This window comes from Olea europaea, unplaced genomic scaffold, assembly GCF_002742605.1.
Source record: "Olea europaea var. sylvestris unplaced genomic scaffold, O_europaea_v1 scaffold2572, whole genome shotgun sequence".
NCBI classification, from domain to species: domain Eukaryota; kingdom Viridiplantae; phylum Streptophyta; class Magnoliopsida; order Lamiales; family Oleaceae; genus Olea; species Olea europaea.
Window position 1 is genome coordinate 23,521 of NW_019244015.1, and position 18,851 is coordinate 42,371.

General features: G+C 32.7%; 1 protein-coding gene across 2 annotated transcripts; it reads right to left on the reverse strand.

The window, feature by feature from the left end:
- Positions 1 to 3,463: 3,463 nt before the first annotated feature.
- On the reverse strand, positions 3,464 to 5,987 carry LOC111382894. Of its 2 annotated transcripts, none has more exons than XR_002700635.1 (2): positions 5,222 to 5,987; positions 3,464 to 3,781 (listed from the first exon to the last, which is right to left on the reverse strand). XR_002700635.1 is itself a non-coding variant. In XM_023006929.1 (2 exons), the coding sequence occupies exons 1-2, from the start codon at positions 4,160 to 4,162 to the stop codon at positions 3,683 to 3,685; spliced, it is 309 nt and encodes a 102-aa protein (XP_022862697.1). In that variant the 5' UTR covers positions 4,163 to 4,365; the 3' UTR covers positions 3,464 to 3,682. The 2 variants fall into 2 exon arrangements, 1 of the variants encoding a protein (XP_022862697.1); XM_023006929.1 differs by lacking the exon at positions 5,222 to 5,987 and adding an exon at positions 3,953 to 4,365.
- Between the last annotated feature and the right edge of the window lie 12,864 nt (positions 5,988 to 18,851).

Below are 18,851 nucleotides of genomic sequence, written 5' to 3' on the forward strand. Positions count from 1 at the left end.
GGCAAAATGAGGCTATAACTGAGTTTTATATACGGGCAAAAGAAATAGCTGCCCGGAAAGATTCGGGCAGATGAAACCGAGTGAAAATTTAGAACTTTTGGCGCCAATTTTTGCTGATTTGTAAGCAACGGCTCTTTTTCCCGCCCACGAATTCCTTTTTCCATTTTTACCCCTGCTTCGGATTTATAATTTCTGACTATACCCAACCCGCCATAATCCGGCGTCGTTTCTTGAAGAGGGAGATGGACCGGGCTAAGGGTATGAAGCCATTTAATTGGACTGAATTTGTAACATCCTCAATTCCTCATAGTTTTAGATAGGGATATTGACATAAATAACACTAAGTTGGCAATTTAGGTTCTTTTTACATAAATGTCAAATTTAAAATTATTTTGTTCATTTAATTAGAATATAAACTAACATAGATATGAACACGAATTTAGATAATAAAATAAATGGATATTATAAATTTGTTCGAGGCATTTTTTACTTCAAAATGATTTTTCGAAAAGAAGCATAAAAATTCTAAATAAATTATTCTTCATCTCGTTTAACTTCTTTTACAGTATTTTAATATGTTATTTAACATTTGCATTTCGTGTGATTTTGTAGTAATGTTATAAAAAAAATTTATGCTGTTGAAATTTTGAGGTAGTAATCGTTAAATCGAAAATTGAAACTAAGATAAAATAATTTGGTGCTGGATATAACTAATGTTATGCTCCTGTTTGGGTTTCATTATTTTTAAAATACATTTTTTTAAAACTCATTTTTAATTATACATTTTTCTATAAAATAATATAGACGTGAATTCAAAAATTTCTCTATTTTTTAACCACACTTTCCAAAAAATCACTACTCCAAAATACATTTTTATTCCAAAATCACATTAAAATGAAGCCCAAACAAGTACTGTATATAGTTGACTATTGTCATCTAGTCGTGGGTTTATAAAGGGGACAATGGGGTAAGCTGCTCCAGTGGACTTTCATTAACAAATGTATCCGTAATGGACATTATCTCTTAAATTTTATGTATTTACTTCTTGCCCCATTACTTTTTTTTTTGGTTATTTCTATTATGAGCATTATCACCAATTTAATTTTTAGGTCTTAAGTTAAAAAAAAATGCAAAAATCAAGTATTTATTTATTAATTAAAATTATTTTATTAATTAAATGTAATAAGGTTACAATTATACAATCAATTGTCACTGGTACATAATTATAGATCACAACTTATTTATTGGTCACATATTATTAAATTAATTGGTCATAGATTATTTTGGTGTAAAAAAATAAATAAATTTATAGGTCAATTTATTTCGCGGTCACAAATAAAAAAATTATAGATCACAATTTATTTATCGATCGCAGATTTTCAAATTTGTTGGTCACAAATTATCAAATTTTAAGGTTACAATTTAACAGCTAGTCACAAAAAACCAAATAGGTGGTCACATACACCAAACACCAAATCCCGATCCACCACCAATACTTGGTAAAAATTCAATTAGATAGTTGGTCACAAACACTTTTCATCCCATCTCGTCGTCGTCGTTGCCTCCGCCTCCGCCACCGTCACAACCACCACCAACAATAACAACACAACACTACGACCACAACATCACCACCTCACCACTACCACCACCACAGTTTAGTATGAAGCCAGTAGAAATATATTTTGATTGATTAGTTGAAAATATTCTTGTGGTGTATTTCAAATTTTTTAGATCAATATATAGTTGTTTTTGCACAATTTCAGATTCTTACAAAACATAATAGATGGGGAAAAATATTCCAGTGGTGAATCATGTATTTAGAACAAGATATAGTTGGTTTTCAAAATTGCAGGGGACTGCGTCTTCGGATTCTTCCCTTTTAGGATTGGAATTAAATTTACATAACAATTTGCTATATTTTATATTCCCTTGAGTTGGTGTTGACTTGAATTGGACGGATTTTATCATCTTATTAATTTACATTCATTGTCCATTCCATGTATTTCTTGAACCACGAAATTTGTTGAAGACAGATTTAAGATCAGTCTTTTAGTTTCTGTCAATTTTGATTTGTGAAAGGCTTTAAATCTATTCAGTTTGAGGTGTTTATTATTTGATTGGTGGTTTTGTAGAACCATTTTCTGCTTTGCTGTTGATTTTGGTAAAATATTGGTAGTCTCAAGAGCACCCGTTAGAGACGAAAATAGTTATTACCAGCACCCGTTAGAGACTAAAATATTGCTGATCTTTGTTGTCAAGATGCTTAGAGCCGGTTCCTTGGACACTGTCCAAGAATTTCTTCTTCTTTTTAGCCTATTCAGTTTATTGGCCACCTCCATTCTTTTTTGAGATATCTCCTTGTATATGCTAGTGCCTATCCTTTAAATATTTCAGCCTCTTTGCAGATATGCGTAAACTATAAAGCTTACAGGAGAAACCTTAGATCTTTGAATTTTTTTCTTAATTCATATTAATAAAGTAGCTAGAAACATGCAAAACTCCAAATTTCTGTCCAAATAAAGTAGCTAAATGATGACAATGGAAATTATACAAATAATGGAAACGAAGATTTTAGTATGACTGAGACTACGTCATTGGTACAAGGCGAAAGAATTGAAGAATTTATGTCCAAGACTCGAGCGTGGATGCACATAACTCTTCTTAATTGAGAAAATATTAACTTACTTCAAATAATTTACTTTGTTATCATGTTCTTTAGCCACGTTTAACTTTTAGTTCATTGTTTTATTTTTGCAAGAATACTCTTAAAGTATATGAAGCAACCTTGTTGAACCTTGTCATATGTAGTTTTATTTTTTTAATTATCGGTTGTTGTTTTTATTGTTTCAAGTCCATATTTAACTATACGTGGTCCAGAATTTTTGAAATTGGGATACAAATTGATATTTAGTTAACAAAATAATATGAGGTTAATTTTGTTATTCGTGGAAAATGGAAAAAAAAAAAATTCAATGAAAATACATAATAATATTTTTTTTTGTAGGAATTGACCCGCCGATTGAACCACGGAGTCACCGGTTAAACCATTGACCCATTGACCCACTACATTGTCCAAGTCGGGTCTAACAACTATAGTTGAGAAAGACTTTCGACAACGTTTTTTAAACGTTGTGTGGACACTTATGGCAAAGTTTTTTAAATGTTGCGAAAGAACATTGCGAAAGACACTTTCAGCAATGTTTAAACGTGGCTGTAAATGTTTTGCAACAGTTTTTTTCCAATAATTTATGTAAATTGACTCGCAAAATTGAAAATGACAACTTTTGAAATTGTATAAAAATTGATAATTTCATTACAAATTTTTGAATACACAATGTGAAGCATGACAATATTCTCCTGTACGCTTGAATATATAATGTAAAAAATGCAAGCATGCTATTAAAAAACATAACCAACTTCTCTTCATCTAATTCATATTGAAATTAATGATATTTATGGATGCCCTTGTACCAAGCTTTAGTGTCATGTGCTGCTAACCCCAACCCTCATTGCGAATTGTTCTGCTCTCAGCAAGAGGATGCTCAGATGGAAGTTCACATACAATTTGATTTAAAACCCGAAAAAATTATTCCAGTTCAATAGATGTTTCTCAAAACAGACAGCACAAAACTCATTTATTTATAGCTTAACACAATTATGGGTACATCTGTCAATTTCCACTTCAATCTATTTGCACTAGTACAAATCCACAGCAGTAAGAACCATGTACCTCTGCTTGACGTCCAGCTTGTAGTCTTACACCAGTTGCATCATACATTACCTGCAGGTCAAGGAAAATCATAACATGGTTTTGATTACTGACTACACCTAATAAGTTAGAAATGAGGTAAACTTAATTTCTTGTTTCATACTACTATGGAAGAAGATGTTTTGGTGAACCAAAACACTTCACCAAACATGCCAAAGGTGGTCAGCATTGTTAGCCACATACCAATACACAGAAGGCAAGCTGAAACACACAAAACTGCATTCCTTTGAGCCTTGTGGAACTGCAACTCACACAAGCAGGAAGAGTTTGAATCAAGAACATGCAACCTAAGTGGTGGCCTAAACCAAAATCTTTTGTAAAAGTAGGAATATGGTAATAAACAGATAAATCTTTTTCCACATTTGTGCAAATCAAAACAAAAAGGCATGGCATAGCTAAGAGAAACAATCAATGGTAATATGCACAATATCAAGACCTGCTGACAGATGATAAAACCGCTTACAGGTATAAGTGTGACTGACCAAGCTCCCATCTACACCCCCAACTTGAAGTTTATAATTTAAGAAATGTCACACACTCAGTCAAATTTTAATGGACTACATAACCATTCGATTATTTTGAGGAAAGATGAAAATGATTGCTCCCTCAACATGGACTATATTAAGGTGTCACAACTCAAGAACCCCAAACAGATAAGTTACTACCTAACCATGGATCACTAAGAAAGAGACCAAAGATGCATATGCTTCAAGATGTTAGGGTTTCCATCAAAACAAAAGGGCAGACTGTGACTATTTCACAACTCCACTACTCCAGTACAATTTTCTTCTTTCCATTTGTCTTGGGGTTCTTATAATCAAAATTTTAATGGATACTTCTACTTAAAACTTAGAGGTTTTTGAGCTAAGAAGAGAAACCACAGGGTGATAACAAACAGAGACAAAAAATACGTGTTTTTATCATTAATGTATAGACAAAAAATACATTTTCACAATAACGAACTTATTTCTAACTTTAACCAATAAAATAAATTTTTATCTTATAAATTAACGCTTTTCATGAAATGCAGTGATTCCATGAGAGCACAAGAGAATAGTTCTATTCTTTTTGAGATTTGTCCCATGGATACAGAAAAGAGTACTTACCATAACCAATCAGTAGCTTTTAAGCTGACACACAGAAACGGTAAATTTTTCTTTGATCTACAAGTCTAAAATTTCAAGAGGAAAATCATGACCAAGCTGTGGCGATTAAGTAAATTCTTTGCCCTCCAGATCCTTTCGTTAAATGAGATTGGCCAAACCTAGTCATTCAGCTCATAAAAGTAGTCGGTTCTTTGTTAAAATCAGTATATGACAAAATCTTTTCTTTTTTCTTTTGTTTTTGAGGGAGGGGGTTGGAGGGTGGGGGAAAGGTTTGGAGAGTAACTCGTAATATTCACAAAGTGAATTGAAGCAGCAAAAGATACTATAAGAAGTAAGAGAGAGATACCTCTGTTAGTTTCGTCCACCGTGCCTGTAGCCAGTGGCGGATCCAGGTGGTGGCCGCATCCATATGGATTATTATGTACCAGAATCACTTTCAGTCTTTTCTCCAATTCCTTCCGTCAAACCGGCAGCAGAAAGATCAGAGAAGAGCAAACCCTTCTTGAGTTCTTTCCCCCAATTCCTTCCCATCAGATTGATCACCCGATCCTCCTGTTGTAAATTCTTGGCAGTTTATTTTATATTGGCACTTGGCAGGTATGATTTTTTGGGCTCGCGTTACTCAAAATCTGCAATCTGTGTTTCATTTGGGTTCTCATTTCCCAGAACAGGACTGTAAATTTTTTGTTTCCTTGTTTTTCAAGATGATATCTCAATTTGTATGTAAATAAAGAAAGATAATTGGGATTAACTAAAATTGGGGCAACAATATGACTTTATTTAAACTTAGTTTGATGTTTTAAAGAACTTCGAATGAAGCAGTTATATTTATTGTGTGTTGTAGAGAATTTTTTAGTTCCAGTAGTGGAGGTTTATTGAAGTAAGTCCTGATGATTTTGTATGTTTGAAAGGAAATCTTTATTTTCTTGAGCCCTTTTTTATGTGGGCAGAACTCAAAAGAAGCTCAAGGAATTGAATGTTATTAAGTACAATAGTATTCTCTAGGTGATATATCTTTTTGTAGTTCACTCCACCATGAATGAGCTTACTGAATGAGTTCACTGATTGAATAGTTTTCTATGTCTCTCAAGTCTCTGTAGACTGTCCGTGATTTTTTTTGTGCAATTTTTCATGTATTTATATAGACAACCCATCTATATAATGGTTCAATTTTTGGGTTGTTGATGAATTTAGCTTCGGTTTTTATTAAAATATTGTTTAATGTGCTTTGGTGTAATTCAATGTGTGACTGTGATTGAACCTGCTTGTTTTGATGAAGCCCGTTTTATGATTTTGATGTAAAGGTCTGATTTTGATTTGATTCAGTACGTGTGTACTTGTTTAATACCTTGAACTTGCACGTAAAAGTTTAGAGAAGCGCATTTATATGATTTTGAGTATAATTGATTGTCGGCGGTTAACGATCAAAGTCAACTTCCTTCCTAGCTGAATGTTCATGCTAGATTCGCCCCTGCCTATAGCCCCAGTAAGTAAAACCCACAACATCAGGGTGATGTTTCCTAAAGGTATCCACAAAACCCTTGTCTAAAAAGTTTGTTTGAAATGATTTCATTTCTTCATCTGTAAAACCCGCACTTCTTCTATTACCCTAGGAGGTGATGCAAAAAATCAGGCATCTGTTATAAGAATAAGATGAAAATTATCTAAACATTCTTAACAGGGGACAAAAATAAGGCTCCTACTTCGACCAACAAGAAATGAAGAAGAAAATACGTGAACCTGATATGAGACAAACAGAGACTTCAAAATCTAAACTTAACTGGAGTTAACAACATTTCAAAGAAAAGATCTAGCTGAAAAGACCTGCCAGAGCTTCACATCCTTCAAATCTTGATGCATATTTACATGAGTGTTTGCCTGTGTTCAGACAAGTAAGAAAAATAATGGTCATTAAATGCTCAAGGACTAGTGTAGAAACTAAAGCCACCAAAGCTACTTCCACCACCTGCACCAAAGCCTCCACCTTCTCCAAAGCCTCCTCCTGCACCTGCACCTGCACCACCACCTATACCACCTCCTCCACCACCCCCACTTGCACCACCTCCTAATCCTCCACCAACACCAGCACCACCTCCAAATCCACCACTACCACCTAGTCCCCGATATAGAGTTAATTAAATCACCAATCATCAATATTTATGGTCGGTTACTACTTGCTCACCCAAAAATAATTGGTTAACAAATGCTCACCCACTTTTGAAAATAGTTACCCATCCATCACCCGTTTCACTTTCATCCGTCCAATTAGACAAAAAACTCCACATGGCCAACGGAAATCTTACGTGTCACTAACACCGTTAAAATTTGACAAGGCGGCCACTAATTAAATTGCTTTCTCCCCCCAAATGAAACGTTATTCTCCACTGCTACTTCTCCACGAACGCTTCTACACCAAATGAATCCCCAAATTGAAAACCTAGCAGGTTTATAAGAACCCTAGATCCATTAAAAAAAAAACAAATTATGCTTAATATATGGTGTAATGAACCTTTGTTTTTTGGTGTATAGTTGAGTGAATTGGAGTTTTGGTGTTCATCATAAAGTTCTGGTTAATCAAAATTCCAGAAGTTCTGGTGTTGAAAATTGCCTTCAGTTCTGGTGTGGAGAAAAAACCAGTTTACATTCTGTTAAATCAAATTTCTATGTTCATCATAGAGTTCTGGTGTTGTTAGCCTTCATTTGTCGTTCATCACAAGTTCTGGTGTTCATAAATTTTGATGTTCATCATAAAATGCAATTTTCCGTAGCTGCCTTCAATTTTTGTGACAGCAGATTTTGTTAGCTTTTGCACAGTTTTATGAATCTTGCTCAGCAGGGAGCTAAGGAAATCATCTGTGAAGGCTGAATTTTTTTAATTCAAATTTGCCAAACATACTTCGACTGTGGTTGGTACAGCTGAAAATTACAAATGCATTTGTATCTATGATCACCAGAAACTTGCTTTCATGACAAGGAAATTTCTACTCTATTATAACATTTGCCAAACACAATATTTGAGGGAAGAAAGCAATTTAATTAGTGGCCGCTTGTCAAATTTTAATGGTGTTAGTGGCACATAAGATTTTCGTCGGCCAAGTGGAGTTTTTTGCCTGGTTGGACGGATGGAAGTGAAATTGATGATGAATGGGTAATTGTTTTTAAAAGTGGGTGAGCATTCGGTAACCAATTAATTTTGGATGAGCAAGTAGTAACCGACCGTAAATGTTGATGATTGGTGATTTAATTAACTCCCCCCATATATAAATTTTGTGAAACTTTCCCTAATCCACCACCACCACCAACACTAGGCTTCAGTCACTGAGACAGAGTAAGCAAACTCACAGTCACAGACACAATCACAGAGTATATTGAGACTTGAGCAGACTTCAGGATTCACCGAATTAGGCTCGAGGGCTTCACAGGCCTTGGGCTTCTAAGTTCTAAGTTTCATTAATTGAACAAAGGAATTAGATAAATTTCAATCATGAACGTACAAAAATACAATTCAAAACAGCAATCTAAAAGCTATCCAAATCATAATTCCCCAAGTAAATTGAAAACCCTAAAAAAGCCCAATTTCAAACACTAGCGGAGGTCTTGGGTGAGAGAAAAGCTGGCTTCAGAGAAGGAGATAGGGAGGCTAAGACTTGTAGGGTTGAGGAATAGTCGCCAAGGACGGGTAGTGGCGGGCCGCGGTGGCCATGACATTGGTCGGTCGACAATTCCTCGGATTTTTCGAGAGAGATGATTAGATTAAAAATTGAAACAATAATAATTGGGAGAAATTTGTTAAAAAACTTAGTCAAACAATGTTATCGATTATACAACCTCTTTTCAATGTTTTTTGAACAAATAGCCTTCAACTATTAAGCACAATAAACAAATAATATCAAATGTCATAAATACCCTCATTATTGGAAAAGACCCTAACACCCTTATCAATCCAATTAAATTCTCCAATTCAATTTCTGGTCCCGAAAATTACAGTAACCTGATTTCTTCTCTTTAACCATTCCTGCTACTCTAAAATCCTATTCTTCATTATATTCTTTACCATTTTGAATATCATTTGAACATTTATCATCTATATTGAAAGATCCCATTTAAATTTGAAGAAAGAAGAAAGATAATTTTAGAAATTTTATATAAATTGTACATTTATTATTGAATAATATTTAAGTTGGTGTTGCTTTTATACTTAGTATATTTTTTTGCATTTTCTACAACTATTAGATGGTAATGACACTCCAACTATTATACAAAATATAAAACGTCACTCCAGTCGTTTTTCACTGCGTAAAATAGCACTACAATCGTTATCTACTGTGATTTGATTTTTTCAACGAAATAATCTCTAATAATGAACTATTGACGTAAATAACAAAGAAAAATTGATCATTTCACAAAGAAATATTGAAATGACATAGTTTTTATATTATCAAGATAGTGAAATCATAAGTTGTCCTACTCATATATATTGATTAAATTAATGAGCATATCTATCAACTTTTGTACATGTCATGTGCGTATTACAACATAAATAAGTACAACTTATTATTTTTTAGGGACACGTGTGGATCATAACTACTTATAGTTATGTTTACACATGTAACAGCACATGTGTCATTTTCATGTCCACTAACGATACTTGTATCGTTCAAAAGTTTTTACCTATATTTAATCATTTTCAATTAAATAATCTCTAATAACGGAGTCCATAATATATGTAAAATAGAAATGTTGACAATATCATAAAGAACGGTTAAAATAACATAGCTTTTATACTATCGAAATGGTGAAAACACAAGTCATCCTACTCATACCCATCGATTAAGTTAATGAACACAATACTTAACCTTTGTACATTTCATGTACATATTATAATGTAAACAAGTTTCACTTATTATTTATTGAGACACGAATGGAGCGTGACTGCTTGTATTCGTTTTTACAAATAAAACAATATAAGGGTTTTTTTTCTCAATAAAGGAACTTATGTCGTTTCGTTGAATTCTCCAATATTTTGATTTATTTTCAAGATAAAGACGTCAAGCATTGGACCATCTACCATAAATAAAATGAAAAAAGTTATTCACATGATAAAGAATGATTGAAATGACATAGATCATGTGATATCAAATTGTAATTGATTCGTTACAAAATATAATCAATGAGCACATCTCTCAACTTTTGTAAACGGTATGTTCATATTACAATTGAAATGAGTTTAACTTATTGATTATTGGGGCATGGATGGGTCGTGGCTACGTATAAACGTGTTTATAGACAGAACGTCACAAGTTTCGTTTAACAGTTCTTGTGTCGTTCTGTTGATTTCTCAAACACTTTGCTGCTTTTTCAACGCAACGACCACAAACTTGGATCTCCTAACTTAAGAAAGTTAGAAAGGTTGATCACATGACAAAGAACGGTTGAATTGACATAGATTATACGACATTTGAGTTGGTGAAATCATAAGTCATTGTATTGATTCGTTAGAAAATATAATCAATGAGTAAATCTCTCAACTTTTGTAAATGAAATGTTCATATTGCAATTGAAATGAGTTCAACTTATTGATTCTTAGGGCATGGATGGATCGTGGCTACGTATAATCACGTTTATAGATAGAACAACACAAGTGTCGTTTAACAGCTCTTGTGTTGTTCTGTTGATTTCTCAAATATTTTGCTTTTTTTTCAACGCAACGACCTCAAACATGGATCCCCTAACTTAAGAAAGTTAGAAAGGTTGATCACGTGAAAGTCCATTATCCAACAGGTACTATGGAGCCCAAGAAGTCCATAGCTAGTCCAGCCCAAACGGTAGCTGGTAAAGACTTATCAAATCCGTTGATGGTTGTGGACTTACCAAAAGCCCAACAGACTCAGGGGACTGTTGATTCCTCTACTAAAATAGATAATCAGACTCAGCAGACTGACAAATCTGTTACAGAAAAGGGTAAAGAAATTTGAGATATTTTAGGACAGCCCAGGGAAAAATTTGATTACTTAGTTAAATACAGCCCACCAGATCATTTTTCTCAAGAACATTTTTCAAATAATCCAGAATTTTCACAAACCCAAGAAATTCAGTCCAGTAAAGGAAAAGAAAAAATGTTAGCCCAAGATAGCCAAGATTGTTTATTTCTTCAAGAATCACAAGATTCTAATCCAGATACTGTTTCTTTAGAAAATTTTTTTGAAAAAATTGAAGAATTTCAGAAGCAATCCAAAAAAAACGAAGGAACTTCTTCCAGAAAAAAAGAAAAAGATTAAGAAGAAGAAAAATGATGAAGGATTGAAAGAACAAATTAGAGAAGCAGTAAATCAGGCATTTGAGACAATTTTTAAAAAAAATCATGAAGAAGAGAAAGAAATTTCAGAATGCTCAGAACAAAAAGAAAAAGATGAAGCCAGTAATTCCAGACTTTCAGACGAAGACGAAGATCCACAGGATGAAGGATACAATAATTTAGACAGTGGAATGTCATTTTCATCAGTGGCACGCCACAACCTTGATACAAGATAAAGATCCTCAATAATGCATACCAAGACAAATCTGAAAGAAGAAAAGAAGAAAAAATTGAAGACTTTTCGTTTTCATACTATAGACTTTTAGAAAAAATCCTAGTTATTGTTGTATTATTAGAAAAGGTGTTGGAACTTTTTAAAAAAGAAAGATTCCCAACTGTAGACCTTTAGAAATTTTAGCAAAAAGACATAGAAATTCTTACCACTTGTCAGAATGGCCAGAAGTTTCTCGGTGAAACGTGTACCTTTCTCAGGGGTAGTTTAGACCTTTTGCTCCCAAGAATTTTTCTATTTAAGGAACTAGTTTCATTTGGTTTAGGCAAAAGTTTACAACCTGTGTACTCTCTGCTAAAAAAAAAAAAAAAAACCTTTTGAAACCTCTCCTCCAGAAAAATTCTCAATTCAAAAATCATTGTATAGCTGAATCATCATTGTGAATATTTAAGGTACTCTTGTATTCTTTTAAGTTTATTTTAGAACTTTAGGGACTTCCCGAAAGGGAAATCCTTAGTTGTAAATCTTTTAAAAGATGAATTTATAAATTCCTGATTTATGTCTTACTCTTTTGTTCATGTTTTTTCATATTTTTTAAGTAAATATTTGTCATGTTTATCATTTCATCCTATGCATATAATAAAAGCATAACTTGATTTCTAAGAAGCCATACTGTCTTTAGATTAATCCTGAGTGACCCAGATAGGTGAAACTTTTGGCCGGAGTGAGCCTTTTGATATTTTCTAAAGATGCTGGAGAAAGGGAAAAAATTAATCTAAGAATTTTATAAGGGAGTGCCACGGGTAACCTTATAAAAAGGAATCAGGTTCAAATTTATATGTCAAGGTGGTGAAAATTACAAAAAAAAAAAGAAAAGGGATTTATATATGATTCTTAAGAAAGATTTATAGAAAACTAAGGAGAGTACTGAGTAGGATTAAAGTTATTAAAAGTTAAAAGTTTACTTTACGGGACTTCAACATGACCTACAAATTTACAGAGAAATGATTTTACAATTTTAAACTTCTCTCTTGATAATTGGTATGAACAAGTTTGGTACTTAAGAAAGAAATAGGGCAACATTTCATTGAGTAGTAGTAAATGAAAGCTCAAGTATTAAAAGAGAAAACTTTGATGATGAATATGAATGGAGAATTTGATTCAATCAATCAAATATTTTCATAATAAATGATTTTATAGAAAAAAAGATGTAAGAACAATAGTTTTGCAGAAGAATGTCTCACTTTATTGCTTTTAAACCTGACGTACGAAAATAGCCATTATGCATAAAAATAAAAACGGCAAAAAAAGTGACCATTGGACAAATAGCAAACCGGACATTCGTTTGAGCCGGACCGGACATCTTTTAAGTACCGGATGTCCGCTTATCTGAAAATATCTTCCTCAATTTTGTCTTTAAAAAATGTGGCATTTTGAAAAATATTTTCAACTTTTTTTTCAAGAAAAATTGATATTTATAGAGTGTGATCTAAGTTTAAATATCAATTTGAAATTTTTTCTTTTGAAGAATAATTTTTATGCAAATATTTTTATGAAAGGAAATTTTTCGTGCATAAAAATTTGTTCGTTAAGCTTTTAATAATTTATTGTTAAAGATTGAAATTTTATATCTTAACTAGTGAACATATATAAATAAATCTCTTATTACCAAGTGGCAGAATTCTTTCAACTAAATGTGTATATACCTCAGAGTTTGGTTGAGAATGAATAAGTAATTGTATGCTCCTTCCTGCATCTCAACTTGAAATTCATATTGTTATTGATTTATAAGTAGTGATAATGTGTTTGAAAAATATTAGATTATGCTATGAAAGGTCCTCGTATATCCTTGATGAAGTTACTTGTGAAGTTGAATATTTGACGTTTGATAACTAGTTGAAGGATTAGATTTCTTCATAACATCCAAGAATTCACTCTCCTCATAATCCATTTCATTTTCATTAGTGACGTTGTACCTCTTGAATTTCAAAATACAATTGTTAAGAACGAACTAGGGTGAACTGATAACAACAACTATTACTAGAATTAGATTGTAAATTTATTATCACCTGTAAAACTTTATCAATGACGTTGTTATACTTTACTGTAAGATGCATATTGATTGAAAAGGAGTGGATGAACTACATAGGGAAATATAGAGTTTCAAACTATAAGTCGAACGTTGGTGAGTGTTTCAACCTTTGAGCAAGGACGAATAACAAAAGTTCAACGCATGGGCATTTTTGCAAAGGCAATAAGAAAGAATTATGTAATGAAAGACCTATCAACTATAATACTCGAAGAGAATGAATTTATACTAGAAATATCTATGAGGATGCAATATAAGTAATAGTAGATTTGATTATGCATAATAATCACTTTTAAGATAAAACAACTCATGGGCTTGATGTTTCAAGAAAGCAATAAGATGATGTGGAGACTCTAGAGCTAAAAACATTGAATAGGAACCTTTCATTTTATCACAATTGATGTATAATAAATACACAAAGTGAATAATTATCCAATATGAGAAGCCATACTCCAAAATTTTTGCGTCGTTGAAAAAGACTTCTCATACAACTATAATAGACGAGTTTCAATCAGACTGCCTTTGTATGAAGTCTTAGGTGGAGCAAAACACTTAAGATTGTTGTACAGGTATAAAGTAGAAATTGACAGTTATTTGGTCCATTGTTAATAGAAGATATGTTGCGAGATCTTGAAATGAATTTGAAGCAAATGCTTAGTTAAGATCAATTGTAGAATACGGAGATAGAAGAAGGGAAACCATTAGAGTACAGTGTAATGAAGAAGCATTCTTGAATTTATTGGGGTTTTTTTTTTTTTTTTTTTTTTTTTTTTTTAGTCTTCAAATTTTGAATGAAGTGCATGACATCGCACCATTATAATCTTCTTTACAGACTTACAGTTTTTTTTTTTTTTTTTTTTTTTTTTTTTTTACCCAAATTAGGTTGGATTTTTGAGAAAATACCATCTTTGTGGTATTTCTAGGGTTTGGTATGCACTCTTACAAACAAAGGACTCTTTCACAAGTTTTGTTTTTTGAAATATAGAATAGTTATGCAACCACAGTTATTATATTTGTTTTCTGTATATTAGTCAATTGAATAAAATTATCTGTTCCTCCGCTAATTAATTCTTTCATTTTGTCTTTTTTTTGTTTATGATTATATACTTCATATCATATTATATATATTAATCATACTTCATATCATATTATATATATTACCTCGATTCGTTTTATTTCCCAACAAATAGTATCAGAGCTATTGATTGTGATTTGCTGGAGATTTTTGTTATTGATGACTATTACGAAGTATGAAATTTCGCTCCTAAATCGTAATACAAGATTTTCGTTGTGGTAAATGAAGATGCAAATTGCACTCGTGCAAATGGATTTAGATGATGCGTTGTTGAAATTTGAAAAATTGACCACAATAGGATGAAGTATGAAAAACATCGGAAGGATTGAAAGGTACTTTCACAGGTTCATCTTAATCACTCTAATAATATTCTTCAGGATATTTTGAAGGAGAAAACGACGGCTGCTCTTTGGTTGAAGTTAGAGCAATTGTGCATGACTAAAGTCTGACAAGTAAATTACATCTGAAATAAAGGTTGTATTCTCATCACATGGAAGAAGGAAGATCTTTGGAAGGTAATCTATCTGTGTTCAAGGATATCATCGTTGATTTGGATGCTTTAGAGGTAAAGTATGAATAAGAAAATTTGACTTTAATCCTTTTGTGTTTGCTATTCACTTCGTTTAGAAACACGATCTTGTATAGTTGTGATACTCTAACCATTGAAGATGCTATGATGTATTGTTTCAAAAGAGAAGACAAACCATCCGGTTGGATCTGAGCTTAGAGATGAAAAAGACCCTGTTGTTCATGGTGATCGGATAAAGGGTAAATCGAGGTCAAATTCTAGTAATCATTGTTATTATTACAATAAAACAGGACACATTAAGAAAGATTGCAACATATTGCAGAACAAATATAATTTGACTGCAAATCATGGAGATGTTTGTCGGCTTAATGGTTGTTGTTATTGCCTTATTGGCCTAATGAATTATTTTTGTTTCCTTGTTAGCTTAATAAATTATATGTTGATTGTCGTTAGAAATTATATGTGGCCTAATTAAAAATATCATTGATTGAATTTTTTTTAACTTTTTTTTTTGTGATTTTAAGAAATTGAAAATGGAAGGTCAACCACCTCTCAAGAAGAATAAAAACTTGTTTTCCTTCTTCCAAAGGGCCAGTTGACCAACAAGAAAGTACAACTTCTAATGGACTAACTAAGATCAATGTGCGTTTCTTACGCATTTGCGATCATCGGATCATAATATGTGAGAGAGAGGAGCTAAAGATTTAATGACATCGTCTCAACATATTGATAAAGTGATGCATACCGTATCAAATTCAGAAGTTGAGAAACGTCATTTACATTTAAAGACCAATTCTAAGTGCTCGATGGTACGCATTTCAAAGTTGTTCCTTTGGAGGTCATGATGAATCTCCATCTTCATTGACACGTGAAAGTTTTCTTGAAATAATAAAATTTTTGGTGAAAACGAATACAGAAATTGATCAAGTTGTTTTGAAGAAAGCTCCAAAAAATGCTCAATACATTGCTTCGAGTATTCAAAAAGAAATCTTACACATAATGCTGAACAGAGTAAGAAGGATGATTCGCGAAGAAATTGGGGATGGATACTTTTGTATCCTTGTTGATGAAGCACAAGATGCATCTAAGAGAGTACAAATAGCCATTATTTTGTGGTTTGTGAATTGTCAGGGTATTTTGATGGAACGCTACTTTGATATCAAAAGCATCAATGACAGTACATCATCAAATCTAAAAAAAATGAGATTTTAAGCGTTCTTGCTCAACATGAACTTCGGTGCCAAAAATGAGAGGCCAAGGATATGAAGGAGCTAGTAATATACGGGGCACTTGGAATGGATTTCAGGCATTATTTCTTAGAGATTGTCTATACGAGTATTATGTCTATTGTTTTGCTCATCGATTACAATTGATACTGGTTTATGCAGCTAAAAAAGTTGGTGTTATTTGGGAGTTCTTTTCTTATTTGGACAATAGTATCAACATTATCACTTCTTCCCCTAAATGCATTATAGATTTACAATCCGCTCAAAGAAATGAAATTGAGCATATGTAAGCTACTGGGGAGTGTGAGTCGGGAAGAAGAGCAAATCAAGTGGGTAATTTATAACGATCAAGAGCAACTTGTTGGAGTTCTCATAATAACTCTATAAAGAGTTTGATAGATATGTACAATGCAACTTGCAAGGTGTTTGAAAATCTTAATGTCCATTGTCGAAATAGAAGATCTCGGGGCGAAGTTCATGGCACTTACATTTATATGAAATTTTTTGATTTTGTTTTGAGTTTGCATTTAATACATAACATCATAAGGTCAATTGATACTCTTTATCAAACCCTGCAAAAGAAACCTTTAGACATCTTGGCTACTATGAGATTTATTTCTACTACAACAAAACTCCTTAAAAAATTGAGAGCTGATGATTGGGAATAATTTCTTCAGGAAGTGAAAAAGTTTTACTCAAAACATGATTTTGAGATTCCCGACCTAAAAAGTTTATATAAGGTTGGTCCTTGTCGTTCTCGTGATCAAATTACAACGTAGCATTATTATCACTTTGATATTTTCAATGAAACAATAGATTTTGTACTGATGGAATTAAATACAAGATTTAATAATGCATTAGTTGAACTTCTCATACTCAGTGTAGCTTTGGATCCTAAAAATTCGTTTGAATCATTTAGCATTCTTGATATTTGTACACTTGCTGAAAAATTCTATAGTGGAGATTGTTCAAAGCAAGATATTTGTACTTTGAAATCTGAGTTGCGACATTTTGAGCTAAATATGAAGAATGAATTTCGATTTAAAGTATCTATACTTGTTGAGTTATGTCAAAAGTTAACTAAGAGTAGCAGGTCGGAGACTTATATTATGGTTACTTGATTGATTCACCTTGTACTGACTTTACCTATTTCTACGGTGACTACTGAATGAGCATTTTCAGCAATGAAACAGATGAAGACGGATTTTCGTAACAGAATGGAGGATGACTTTCTTGCTGATTGTATGACACTCTTCATCAAACGAGAACTTGCTCAAAAGATAGATATAGATTCTATTGTAGATGAATTTTATGTTTCAAAACCTCGTTGGAAACAACTTCAAATTAAATGAATTTGACTTTAATTCATAGATTAATTTACTATATCAACTTTTAAATTTTAGCCCGTGTGTCAAAAATTCTTGGATCTACCCTTGCTAACAAGAGAGGTTGTAAACTGTTTATAGGTAACGGAAAGTTGATCAACTGTCTATAAATAGGCCGCGAAGGAATTCAACATCTCAAAACTAGCGCTTTGGTAAAAGTAGTACACAATTAAACTATAAGTAGGCCTAGACTAAAATACAAATCAACCCTTTATGGGCTCCGTAACAAGAAATGATATACCATGTTAAAGAGAGTCATTCACGTATATTGCTTTGAATGGGTAAATCTATCATTTGTCCTTGAGGGCCAGACATTAATCCTTTCATACCCATTAATTAATGTAATTGAGATGCTCTCGAAAAAGACATTATATAAACTGGATTAAAGGGGTTAGTCATCCTAAAATTAGGATTCATTTCTTGTCACAAATATTTACTTGTAGCTAATTACTAAAACAAAATGACATTTGACACTTGACACTTGACACTTGACAAAAACAATGTTAAAGCAACAAACCAAGTAAACACTACATATTAACAACCACTACGCCGCACTCAAATTGAGCATTAGCAAAGTGCACAAAATGACTGAGCAATATAGGCCTGAGTGAACACTACTTAACCGCACCAGCACTCACTTGTACTCAGATTTCTAGCACCACATATACTGATAGTTAATAATATAGAAGTGCAGAACGTGTTACATAGTAATAGTGAACGTAGAGTAACAAACGTTGATAGCACCAAGTTGTAGCAAGAATTGTAGTAACAGTCGCTGTAAGCCATAAAATTGGCTGGTAACAAAGCATAGTAATTTTTATAATTGAACTACCAAGTTGGAACGAGTTACCATGTTATCAGAGTTAATCGTCATTTCCTGTATCGTTTAATGAAAGATATATCCACATACTTGATGACTAATATGCAGTGTTATAAAAATAGAACTGGACCGGACAGTTCGACCGGGTTAACTAGGAACCATACAAATAATCAGTTCCGTCATGTTACATTAACTAAAGACTAAGAAACCGGTCAAGAAATCACTGAACTGGCCGGTTCGTGAACCGGGCACGATTTTTCACGGTTAATTGACTTCTTTTCTTGGTTTAACAAAAAAATTTGAAAAAAAATATTTTTAACTCCAT

Bases quoted from the DNA above. Each gene is read 5' to 3' on its own strand.
- LOC111382894 (XM_023006929.1), bottom strand. From the start codon at position 4,162: ATGCCATGCCTTTTTGTTTTGATTTGCACAAATGTGGAAAAAGATTTA. The intron at 3,782-3,952 runs GTATGTGGCTAA...CTTGACCTGCAG, and splicing joins AGCTTGCCTTCTGTGTATTG to GTAATGTATGATGCAACTGG.